Below are 12,244 nucleotides of genomic sequence, written 5' to 3' on the forward strand. Positions count from 1 at the left end.
AAATATGGCCAGGAGCGACAGATGAAAACTAGCCTTTAATTCTTTTTTCTGGTAATAAATAAGCAGAACTAACAGAAACAGATAATTAGTGATGTGTCTCCCTACAGGAACTGATCACACCACAAACCTCCACACACACCCTCACATCTGCCCTCAGTAGCTTCCCGCCATAGAGCCCGCAGCACTATATATTATTATTATTCTCTTTATGTTGTGTGTTCTATGTTATTAATAATGTAGCACAGTGTATCTTTGATTCTGATTCAGTTCATGAATAACCTCCTTTACTTTCCTGACTATAAAGAACCTGAAAGGGTATTTTGCAAACATGTTTTAATTATATAAAGTAAATTCTTTTGAACACCTGAAAATAGCCTTGGGGTGATATTTACTGTACATTTTGTTTTAGCTGTTAAACGTTGTGTTGTTTCATATTTCCGAGCTCAGAGGCGGTCCCTGAACGGCTCGCAGGCAGTGGGCTCAGCTCCATTTCAGCCGCTGAGCGTTTGTCGGCTCTCCGCCTTTCTGACCTTCTTACAGCCGCTCGGGAGAAATGGGAACGCCTTGAAGCGAGCCCCGTTCATCGGCGATAGATACAGCTCCCTACTCGGCTGTCGCACCCAGAAGATTATAATTCATACCTCCGCCGACCGTCTCTGTGCCGACAAGAAAAACGGTGAGTGGCTCATCACCACCCCCCCCCGCAGGTAACCCCGAGCCCGGGCCGGTGTCGCTCTGAGTGGGTGTCCCGTGGCTGCGGCGCGGCCTCCCGGCTCTCCCGGAACTCGAGCCCCGCGGTTCGCATTACGAGTCCGAGGCCGCGGTTATAGTTTGACCAGTAAGTGGACGTCAACGCCACATTTTAAACACAAGACGTGTGAAAATTGACGTTTCAGGTTTAGTGGTGAAGTTTTAATGTGAAGTCTAAGCTTTAAAATGCTTTTTTATAAAAAATGTTATGTCAGCTAGCGTGGTGCTAACGCCAGCTAGCCGGCTAACATTAGCTGCCTCTCTGGGTTTCGCTGCTTATAATTAATTTCTGTGTTGGATAATAAACATATAACTTTCTATAATACTGTTGGGATGCTGTTTATATGTTTAGGATGTTTTCGTGTAGTAACAGTTTGTTTTAGCGGCCTGACAACATCGCAGTTACGTTAGCAAGTCGCTTTAAGTGGAGCTAACGGCTAAAGCTTGGAAACTGGCAGTAAGTGTGAGATACTCGGCCGTAAAACCTTTCTGTACCCGGCCGGACAGCGAGCTGGAAGGCTTAACGCTGCCAGCAACGCATCCCTGTCGTATCCTCTTATGTTGTTGTGTGTCTGATGAAATAAGTAGTCTTCTTATGTCGTGGACAGATGATGAAACTTGGGGTCACACAGGCTAGCTTTGTCATATACGCCTGAACACTGTAATTTTCCCAGTTTACTCCTAACAGACCGTCTGCGGCCGAGTTTCTAACATTGTGTAAGTTTGAAGTCACAAACAACAAAAGGAGTTTTGTTCCAGTCGAGCACAAAGACGTGGAAAGTCGTCACGATTACCAGAACACTCAACTTCACTGTTTATAACTGCGGCTGCTCCTCATTTTTTTTTCTGTCTTAATATTGATTTTTAATTTCCAACTTTTTATAAAAGATGACAAAACAATCCTCAACACGAGCTGCTTTTTCTGGGGCTTTCAGTCGAATCTCACGATCTTCCTCAGCAGATGGAGTCTAGGTGTTCAGGAACTGTGGATGTTCAAATTTCCATTTTTTTCTGACTATTTTAAGGACTTCTTATTATAACTATTAGCTCATCGGGTACTTTCTAAAAGGCCCAAAATAATAACAAATACCTCTCTCAAACCCTAAAGAAGTTAATTAAGAGTTAAATAAAATAGAAAAGGAGTAAATAAACACAGTGTAGAAGATGGAAGCAGACAGTGTTTGGATTATTTACATCACACATTCATTAAATATGAAATGATCAGTTAAACCTCAGTATGTTTTGAATATCTGCCACATTATCTAATCTGACCTTTTCATTACTGAGCGTTGTGCTTGATGACTGATTCTTTAATCCTCCACTCGTTTCCCTCATAATGTTTAATTATTAACAGCAGATCTGACAGAAAACACACACGTGAATCATTCTGTGTTTTTCTTTGAATGATGTTACTGAACAGAATATCTGACAGTTAGTCAGACTGAACAAACAGTTTTATTCTGTTATTTTCTGTCATTTTCTAGTTCAAACAGGTGAATAAAGGAAGTAAATGAACAGATAATGAACATGATCGTTAGCTGCTTCTTTAGTTAATGTTAATCATCTTGTATTGTGTTTTGTTTTTGGGAATTTAAAGTGAATATTCAGCTGCATTTTTCAAAACGTTCACAAAGCAGTCGACAAATCAAACTGGTTGTATCTGGTCTTAATGGCCGAACTGGACGGCGCCGGACGGAGGTGTGGACCTCGTAGACGCTTTCACACCTCCACACAGCTGATCAATCACTGATTATTGGTTTCAGAAAGCTATAAAAACGTTGTATCAAGGCTGCACAAGAACTTTGACTCAATAAAATCCAGAATAGAATGAAATGAATATGTTAAATAATAAGTAAATCTGGAATCTGAGCAGGTTTGAAGTTGATCCTACAGTTACATCATTTGATCGCTGGTGTAAACTGAGTCTCAGTGGATCTTTATTATTATTATTATTATTATTATTATTATGAATCATGATCATTATCATGTGAGACGTGTCTGAACTCAGGTGGGATCCTGAACCTGTTCTCCTCTCAGACCGGATCAGGTCTCTGTTGTGTTTGATGACTGATGTGAAGAAACCTCAGTGTTGTGAAATGACGTCCATTGTTCTGGCAGTTACAGTGACAGTAACAGTACCAGTAACAGTGACTCTCTGTACTGGTCTTACTGGACTTTTTAGAGGAAGCTGAGTCAGAGTTTCAGTCCTGAGGACGAAGAGAAAAGTGTTTTTTTTTTTTCTGCTGCTGCTGATCGCTGACCTCAATCTGGACTTAGAAAGTGGACACAGGACACCGCGAGGGGTTAAAGGGGTGAAAGCCAAACCCTGTGACTGACTGTAGCGGCCTGCTGCGGTAGCCCCGGGTTCGTGGGGGGGGGGTGGGGGGGTCAGGACGCTCTCTGGCAAGTTGTGATGATTAATCTGTTGATAAGAGGATCTGTCTCAGCGCAGCCTGTTTATATCCAGTCAGACAGTCACACAGTCAGACGGGCCGGCCGGCTTCAAATTAGGCCCTAATCAACTTAGCCAGCACCCATCCAACTCCCAGCATGCCGTGCTGCTGCAGAGCCGCCGCTGCTGCTGCTGCTGCGTTCCAGAAATACTGGAAAGTCCGAAATTCAAACCCTCCCAGCATTAGATTAATGTCTGGATCAGTCGACGCTTTGTTCAGTCAGTGAAAGTCTATCGACGGGTTTCAGTGACGGTAATAACTGACCGGTGGGAAAAACTACAAACAAAAGCATTATTGATTATCAATCAATCGATCGTTAAGTCTGCTAAATGTCAGAAAAATGCAGAACGACAGTCCAGAACTCAGAGATCCAGATTATGATCATGTGAAACAGCAACGTTTATGAGTTTAGGCTCTAAAATGAAGAATTGATTATCAAGATGTCAGTGAATGTTGTGACCCAACAGAATCACCTCGAGTCGATCTGAAAACCAGCAGATTAGTTGTTGTTTGAGGAGGATGGAGGCCTGATCGATCAATAATCAGACTGTTGGATTGATTTCCTGCAGGTCAGAGATTCAGGTCGTCCGTCTGATCGGATTTCCCGACATGTAACGAGCCTGTTGATTAGTATTAATCACCAGTAAAGTGATGGAGTATTAACATGTGATCGGTGGATCGATCTGACGAGCAGTCGTCCCTCCAGCAGCAGAAACGCTGGATATAAATCAGTCGGGAGGCGACGCAGCTGTCAGACGGTCAGCTGAGCGTCGAGCTGCTTCATGTTTGCATATTCGTTGGTTTCAGGTTTTCTGTCCCGCAGAGTTTAAATCTCTGAGCTTCAAACTCACAGCAGCTCCGAAAGACACGAAACCACATCAGAGTCTGTCTGTGACGACGATGACGAGGAGCTGAATTAGTCAGATGTGCCCCTCCTCACACACACACACACACACACACACACACACACACACACACACACACACACACACGTGCTGCTGTTTACTTGCAGGACTGGTTTCTCTTATTCACACTAGTTTCACTCATTAAATAATCAGCTCCAGGTTGTTGTTGTTGTTGTTGTTGTTGTTGTTGTTGTTGTTCTGACTGTGACTTTATGAAACAAGAAGTTACCCACACAGCTCTGTATAAATGACCACAAGCATTCAGGAAGTAGACACGGCCGTGTATAAACCAGCTGCAGTCATCCAGGAATTAATGTGCTGCATAAATGTCAACAAGCTGTGATCCAGGAATTATCCAGCGCCCTGTGTATAAACCATAAGACTACAAATAAAGATGATTTTCTCCATTAATCAATTCATTCTTTGCTGAGGCTACAGTAATATAATAAAATAATATAATATAAAACATTTATTGTCACATATGACAAAGAAAAACAGAAAATTGTCACATTTAAGAAGCTGGAACCAGAGAATTTTTATTTTTTTTGCTTGAAAAATGAAAATGAAAAAAAAACATTTCTCGATTTATTAAAATAGTTGCTGCGACTCTGATAAACCAGCTGCGTTCGTCCAGGAATTATCCAGCTCCCCTGTAGAGATGATGTTCAGCTGATGGTTTCCTGTTCGGTTCCTCTCAGGTGAAGAGACTACATGTCCCAGAAGCCCCTGTGAGAGCGACTGACTGACCACTTCCTCGTCCGTGTTTCCTCTCTTCCTCCGTCCGGTTGGTTGGATGAGTCCCAAACAGCGACAGAACTGTGAGCAGTGATTGGGCGCTGAGCCAGACCCGGGTAGCCAACGGGGAGCCAGGTGAGAGGTCAGGTGATGACTGTGTGTGTGTGTGTGTGTGTGTGTGTGTGTGTGTGTGTGTGTGTGTGTGTGTGTGTGTGTGTGTGTGTGTGTGTGAGAGAGATTTGTTCACAGTAAATAACAGATGAATTAATTAGAGCAGAAATATGAAGCAACAGAATATTTTAACATTTTCAGTAAAGGTCATCAGAGCTGCTGAACGTCTCAACCTTCATGTTTAAACTCATTTATCACATTTTAAACAGTTTATAATCCCAAAAAGCAGCTTCAATTTCATCTTGTATGTTTTTATTACTGTGAGAAATAAATAGAAACTTTCTTGCTCTTCAGTTTTTTTAGATTTTGTCATTTTACAAACAAAACAATAAACTGTCTGAACAAGCGTTTAATCTGCAGTCTAGAGCTGCTGTGATCAATCGATCTGCAGCTATTGATTCATTGTTTAAGTTATTTTTAATGAAACATTCTCTGGTTTCAGCTGCTCACATGTGAGGATTTGATGCTTTTCTGTGTTTTAATGATCGTGCAGCTGCAACGATTAATTGATTAATCAAATGTCAGGAAAATTAATCTGTAACTGTTTTGATCATCTTCATTTTTCAAATCAAACATTTCCAACATTTTGCTGGTTGCAGCCTGTCAGATGTGATGATAATAAACTGATCAGACATAATAATATCTCCAGGTTCATCACTGTAAATGATCTTTTATAGACAAAATGATTCATACAGGAAGTAATTGTTGGTCTCTTGTAGGCTGATTCTACTTTTTATCAAGTTATCAGATATTTCTTCATCTGACATGATGGAAGGAAACTCTGTCTAGAAAATACAAGTCAAGGTGTCAAATGTGTCAGATTATTACTCGCTCTGTTGTCTGATCGTGTCCTAACGATCGTGTCCTGACGACGGCGTCCCCTGCAGGCTAGCCATCATGGCGGACGTGGACCCGGACACCCTGCTGGAGTGGCTGCAGATGGGTCAGGGCGACGAGCGCGACATGCAGCTCATCGCTCTGGAGCAACTCTGCATGCTGCTGCTCATGTCAGACAACGTCGACCGCTGCTTCGAGACGTGAGTTTCCACCTGTCAATCACAAACCTTACACACACACACACACACACACGGCCGCTGATCAGGAGGTCAGAGGTCAGAGGACTCTGCAGTGACCCCCCCCCCTCCCTCCCTCCTTCCTTCTCTGTCCAGGTGTCCTCCTCGGACGTTCCTCCCGGCGCTCTGTAAGATCTTTCTGGACGAGAGCGCTCCGGACAACGTGCTGGAGGTCACGGCTCGAGCCATCACCTACTACCTGGACGTGTCGGCGGAGTGCACCCGCAGGATCGTGGGAGTGGACGGAGCCATCAAAGCGCTGTGCAACCGGCTGGTGGTGGTGGAGCTCAACAACCGGACCAGCAGAGACCTGGCAGAGCAGTGTGTGAAGGTCAGAGAGGAAACCGTGTTTCTGCTGTGATTCACAGCTCGGCTGCACAGATCAATACATTAAACAATTTAGAGATCTGGATAATCAATTCCTTATATTTATGGTAAATATTCAGAGGTTTTATGTGTCGTTCATGACAGTGAACTACTGAAGACGTCACCTTGAGAAGTTTTCTGACGTTTTATAGACAAAACGATGATCGAGAAAATAACCTGCAGATTAATTGATAATGAAAGTAATGATAAGTTGCGACGCTGGTGCCATTAAGTAGTGTATGAACGTCCCAGTATGACCCAGCAGGACATTTTTAATGTGCAAACATCTGGATCTGAATGTTGCACATATTCTTTCTAATAACGTGATCATTTAAACCTCGTTAAAGATCAATGTCTGTGATCAGAGAAGCAAAAACTTCCACATCTGTCTGATACTTTGAATAAAAACAAGTTTTCCAGCTGCTGAACATCTGTCGCTCTGTAACATCGAACACTTAAAGGATCAATATCGATGCTGCAGAACACGTTCGTCTTCCTGATCCAAACCCGCCGCCTGTTACCCTCAACGGAACTAATCGATTAGTTGTCTATTTAGATAATCAATGAATTGTTTGGAATCATTATTTAAGATAAATATTTCAGATTCCAGCTGTTTCTTTAGTCTTCTGACAGTAAAAATGAAGCTGCTGCGTTTTATAAATCAAAACAACTTTATTGTTCATCTTTGTTGCACAAAAGTATAAATGTGTCTTCAGCAGCATCAACATCACATCAAACATCACAAAAACAGTAAATAAATAAACATTTTACACTCTATTAGATGTAAGAAGAGGAATAAATTACTAGAAATAATTTCAGACCAGTAAAGAAGTAAAGTGTCAGGTGATGTTTGGTTGGTGAGACGAGGCCTGTAAGGAGGATTTAAACCCGCCGAGTTTATATCAGTCTGCATGTTGTTGTTGTTTTTAGAAATGCAGATTTTCAGGAGTTTAGAGGATCAGACAACAATGAGTTCACAGACTTTAAAGAGCTGCTGCAGCTGCTGAATCACTGCTGAACGTCTGATAACATCCTGTAGTAACAAGAAACTAACAAACATCACATCTGTTGTTGTTCCTTCTGGTCTCAGTAACCACATGCTGTCACACGCTAGCAGCACGCTAGCAGCACGCTAGCAGCACGCTAGCAGCACGCTAGCAGCACGCTAGCAGCACGCTAACAGCACGCTAGCAGCACTCAGACTAACCGGCCTGTATCAGGTGACGCATGTACTCTTCTCTCTCACTGATGGAAACGTCAGTCAACGGAGAGAAATCAGTGTTTTAATCTGGCGGCGGAGCCGTTCAGGGCCGTGATGTCATCAGTCAGAGCCGGTCTCGTCACGGCGTCTCGTTTCCAGGACGGACTCTCTTATCTGCGGTGTCGTTATCATGAACAAGGCCAGTGTGTCAGAGCGGCTCGTAGCAGGAGGGTTAACTGAGGCTGATCCACACAGGAAGCGTTCAGCGTCTCTGACCTCACAACCAGCAGCAGAAGCTTCACATCACATCCACAGTCTGCCTGCAGTGAAACAGACAGACTGTGGAGCCTCAATCAATCAATGTTAATAAGCTGAAATACAGCAGGACAGTTGTGTGATTGAAACAGCTGCCTGAGCAGATTAGACTTCACTAAACGTGACAGAAATAGACTCCGAGTGTAAGAAACCTCGGGGGGGGGGGAGTGTCTGAAACGCTGAGTCAGTCTGCACTGATGCGTTTTAATAAGACAGAAACGTATCTGATGCTTGAGACTATTTCTAAAATGTCTTTCCTGTGAATCGGCAGTAAGACGTTCTAATGAGCACAGACGATGAGCGCCGGGCTGTGCGTCGGCGTCACCGCAGGCAGCAGCCAGTCTCCACCATGTGCTAGCAGACGTTTATTTATACTCTTCACAGACACTCGTCTTCTTTATTCAGGCCTCGGTTTGTCTCAGTCTCATGTCTCGACACTGATCTGTTGTGCTGATAGAAGCAGAAAGATGCCGTTTATCCATCAGAGCAGCTATTTTTATTATGTCGTCAGGTGCTGTTTGATCTCCTGTTAAAGGACAGGTTCACAAGTTTTCAACCAGCAGTCAGGTGTCCGTAATCATTCCTCCTGTTCATACTGGATGATAAAAGTCTGTGTGAAGCTTCTATTCAGCTTCAGCAGTCTGAGTTCGTCATATCAGTGGATATCTGACACATTTACAGTCTTTGTGTTTCCCTGTTGAGCTGCAGGTGGAAGTATAGTAACAAAAAGAGGAACTTTAACACTAAAAAGACTGTAACGTTGAAAGATATCTACTTGATTTGACTCATTAGGACGCTGAAGCTTCATATTAGCTTCAGATAAACTTTTTAAATCCATTTTTTTCTAACTCTGTTTGTAACGCCGGGGGGTTCGTGTGTCTCTCTCTCTCCAGGTGCTGGAGTTGATCTGTACCAGGGAGTCCGGCGCCGTGTTCGAGGCCGGCGGTCTGAACTGCGTGCTGAGTTTCATCAGAGACAGCGGCCACCTCGTCCACAAAGACACGCTGCACTCGGCCATGGCCGTGGTTTCCCGCCTCTGCAGCAAGATGGAGCCTCAGGATTCGTCTCTGGAGACGTGCGTGGAGTCTCTGTCCAGCCTCCTCAAACACGAAGACCACCAGGTAACGAGCAGAGAGACGCCGCTACTCAACGCTTCTTTCTCCTCTAACTGTTTTATGTATTTATTAATGACAGAAGCTGGTTGTTTTTACAAGGTGACAGCAGGACGTCAGAGAGTCTAGACGAGTATTGATTATGGGATGTTTAGATGCTAAATAGATGCAGAGTCTCACAGTGATGGACGATCAGAGATCACTGAAGTATTAAGAGTCCAGAAAAAGTTCAAGAAATTAAAAGTAAAATAGCAGAAATATTAAAATTTCACCAAACTCATATTTCTTGTCATATATTTGAGACTTTTGTCAGTTACATTATATTTGAAAACAGCTAAAATATGCAGCATGAAGCAGGAGAATCTGCTGCATCGACCAATAAAAACCATCCAACTGTAATAACTTTATTATTACACTAATTATTACACTAATGAGCATCTTTACTGCCTCATCTTACCTTTGATTTTAGAAGAATATTATTAACGCAAAATATTAAAAATAGATTTTTTTATTACACACAAACATGCAGTGGGGTTTTTACGAGCTCTGAAGTGTCTGCAGATCTTCCTCAGGATGCAAAAACTTCCATCAATTAGAGGGGAAGCAAATATGCAGCCTGAGAGACGAAACTCAGGGTTAAAATAAAAAGACAAAGACGTTTGTGTTAATTGAAGATGAATCAGACGAGCGTATCGACAGTAATCGTATCGACATGTTCAGTACGTCTGACGATGTTTCAGCCGAACGTCTCCTGAAGGCGACGTGGCGTTTAACGAGTGTTTTAACTGACCCGATCTCTGTCCTGCAGGTATCAGACGGTGCTCTGCGCTGCTTCGCCTCATTGGCCGACAGGTTCACCCGCCGCGGCGTGGACCCCGCCCCTCTCGCCAAACACGGCCTGACGGAGGAGTTGCTGTCCCGCATGGCGGCCGCTGGCGGCACGGTGTCAGGCCCCGCCTCTTCCTGTAAGCCCGGCCGGACGTCGACGGGCGCCGCCCCCTCGGCCCCGGACTCCAAACTGAGCAACCAGGTGTCGACCATCGTCAGCCTGTTGTCCACGCTGTGCAGGGGGTCGCCGCTCGTCACGCACGTAGGTCGACGCCTCAAACGCACCACGAGACGGAAAACAGGAAGTTATTTCTTTTAAACTTATTTTATTTTTTCTTCTTTCAGGACCTGCTGCGCTCCGCTCTGCCCGACTCCATGGAGTCCGCTCTGGGAGGAGACGAGCGCTGCGTGCTGGACACCATGCGGCTGGTGGACCTCCTGCTGGTGCTCCTGTTCGAGGGACGCAAGGCGCTGCCCAAGTCCACGGCGGGCTCGACGGGTCGGATCCCCGGCCTGCGACGCCTGGACAGTTCAGGGGAGAGATCGCACCGACAGCTCATCGACTGTATCCGCAGCAAGGACACGGACGCTCTGATCGACGCCATCGACACCGGAGGTGAAGACTACGTTACCCATGAGCCTCAGCGGTTGTTGCTGTGTTAACAGCGTCAGCCAGAGCCCAAACTGAATGAATCCAAATTTATCCAAAGCTGAACATCTCTGTACAGGACGCAGTCTCGTAGTTTAATCGCTTATTTAATGATTTAATGATGTTTTAAAGATTTTACTTTGTAGTTCTTTTGGTTGGATGATCATAAAATAACTTTTTGTGGCAGATTTGTTGTGTAGAGTTTGGGACAGGAGTCAGAGTTCTTTGTTTTCGGTCTCATGTTTTATATAAGAGGTTCTGTTTCTGTCTGATGAGAGCGTGATGTCACTGCAGGAGTGTTTGGTGTCTTATTAAATCCATGAGTTGGTCACTGATGAGACTTGATAGACTGCAGTACAGGAGTGAACTACTAACTTTGGGAATTTTACAAAGAACCGGATTATTTTAAAGTACAGCAACGTCTTCTCACGGTGAAAATCTCAGTTGTGGTTTTGTTGTCGGTGTTTCGGTGACAGATGATAACTGATCGACTGCTTTCTGTTGCAGCCTTCGAGGTGAATTTCATGGACGATGTTGGACAAACGCTGCTTAACTGGGCTTCAGCTTTCGGCACACAGGAAATGGTAAAGAAAACTAAACACACACACACACACACACACACACACACACACACACACACACACACAGACCCAGAACCTGCTGCTGTTGTTTTTTAGCCACACTAGCTGCTCAGCTTGTGATTGGTTTAAGATTTTGTACCGACGTTCTTTGTATCCAGAGGATGAAATCTGTCTAATTGATCCCCGTCGACAGAGATTAACACCTCTATGCCTCTAAAACTATCGACTGAATTCATATTAATCTCAGCTGTAGATGGAGATTAAAGGAGCCGTCCTTAAAGCAGCTGAAAGACAAACCACCTTCTCAACCATCACATAAAAATATTCACATTTATGAAATAAAAGGAGGGAACAGAGTTGCTGTTTCACGCTGCAAATACATTTTTAGCCTTCATCAACTCCTTCATCATCTTCACACTCATGATGGACAGAGTTAAAAATAATAATTTAAAAAAAGGATGAAAATGATGCAGCAGAACGAGAGATGTCGTCTTTTTTTTATTCCACGCATTCTTCTTCATTGTCAAACACCTGGCGCCTACATTACCCACAATGCAACTGGACTGCTGACAGTGATGCAGGAGACAAAAGGCTTTATAACACTTATTACACACAAAATACACTCAGGTGGAAAATCACTGCAGTTCTCCTTTAAGTCTGACCGACTGTGTGTCGTCGTTACAGGTTGAGTTCCTGTGTGAGAGGGGGGCGGATGTCAACAGAGGTCAGAGGTCATCCTCACTACACTACGCTGCCTGTTTTGGACGCCCACAAGTAGCCAAGGTAACACACTTACAGATGAAGATTCTTTGTTCATCAGCAGCTGGTAACTTTGATCATCTACAGTGATGTTTGTGTTGCAAACATCTGATTGGCTGCTCTGATTCCTCCGTCATGTTTGTGTTGCAGACGCTGCTGCGACACGGAGCCAACCCCGACCTGAGAGACGAGGACGGAAAAACTCCTCTGGACAAGGCCAGAGAGAGAGGACACAGTGAGGTGGTGGCTATACTGCAGTCCCCCGGTTAGTAGACCCGTAATACTGCAGTAATACTACTGTCAGCTATCGGATACTATCGGATACTACCAGTACTACCAGTACTAC

General features: G+C 44.1%; 1 protein-coding gene across 5 annotated transcripts in view; it reads left to right on the plus strand.

Moving 5' to 3' along the window:
- The first annotated feature begins 463 nt into the window (after positions 1-463).
- Positions 464-12,244, plus strand: part of hectd1 (HECT domain containing 1) — a 45,434-nt gene continuing 33,653 nt past the window's right edge. For 4 of the 5 annotated variants that reach the window (XM_042387741.1, XM_042387744.1, XM_042387746.1 and 1 more), the window contains exons 1-10: positions 464-676; positions 4,807-4,978; positions 5,902-6,051; positions 6,184-6,418; positions 8,863-9,090; positions 9,890-10,171; positions 10,255-10,525; positions 11,066-11,142; positions 11,824-11,922; positions 12,049-12,163. In XM_042387741.1, coding sequence (XP_042243675.1) covers positions 5,912-6,051; positions 6,184-6,418; positions 8,863-9,090; positions 9,890-10,171; positions 10,255-10,525; positions 11,066-11,142; positions 11,824-11,922; positions 12,049-12,163 — 1,447 coding nt within the window. In that variant the 5' untranslated portion in view covers positions 464-676; positions 4,807-4,978; positions 5,902-5,911. Of the gene's footprint in view, positions 677-4,806; positions 4,986-5,901; positions 6,052-6,183; positions 6,419-8,862; positions 9,091-9,889; positions 10,172-10,254; positions 10,526-11,065; positions 11,143-11,823; positions 11,923-12,048; positions 12,164-12,244 lie in introns of all 5 variants that reach the window. The other variant, XM_042387742.1, reaches the window with a different exon arrangement.

This window comes from Thunnus maccoyii, chromosome 16 (genome assembly GCF_910596095.1).
Source record: "Thunnus maccoyii chromosome 16, fThuMac1.1, whole genome shotgun sequence".
Classification (NCBI taxonomy): Eukaryota; Metazoa; Chordata; class Actinopteri; order Scombriformes; family Scombridae; genus Thunnus; species Thunnus maccoyii.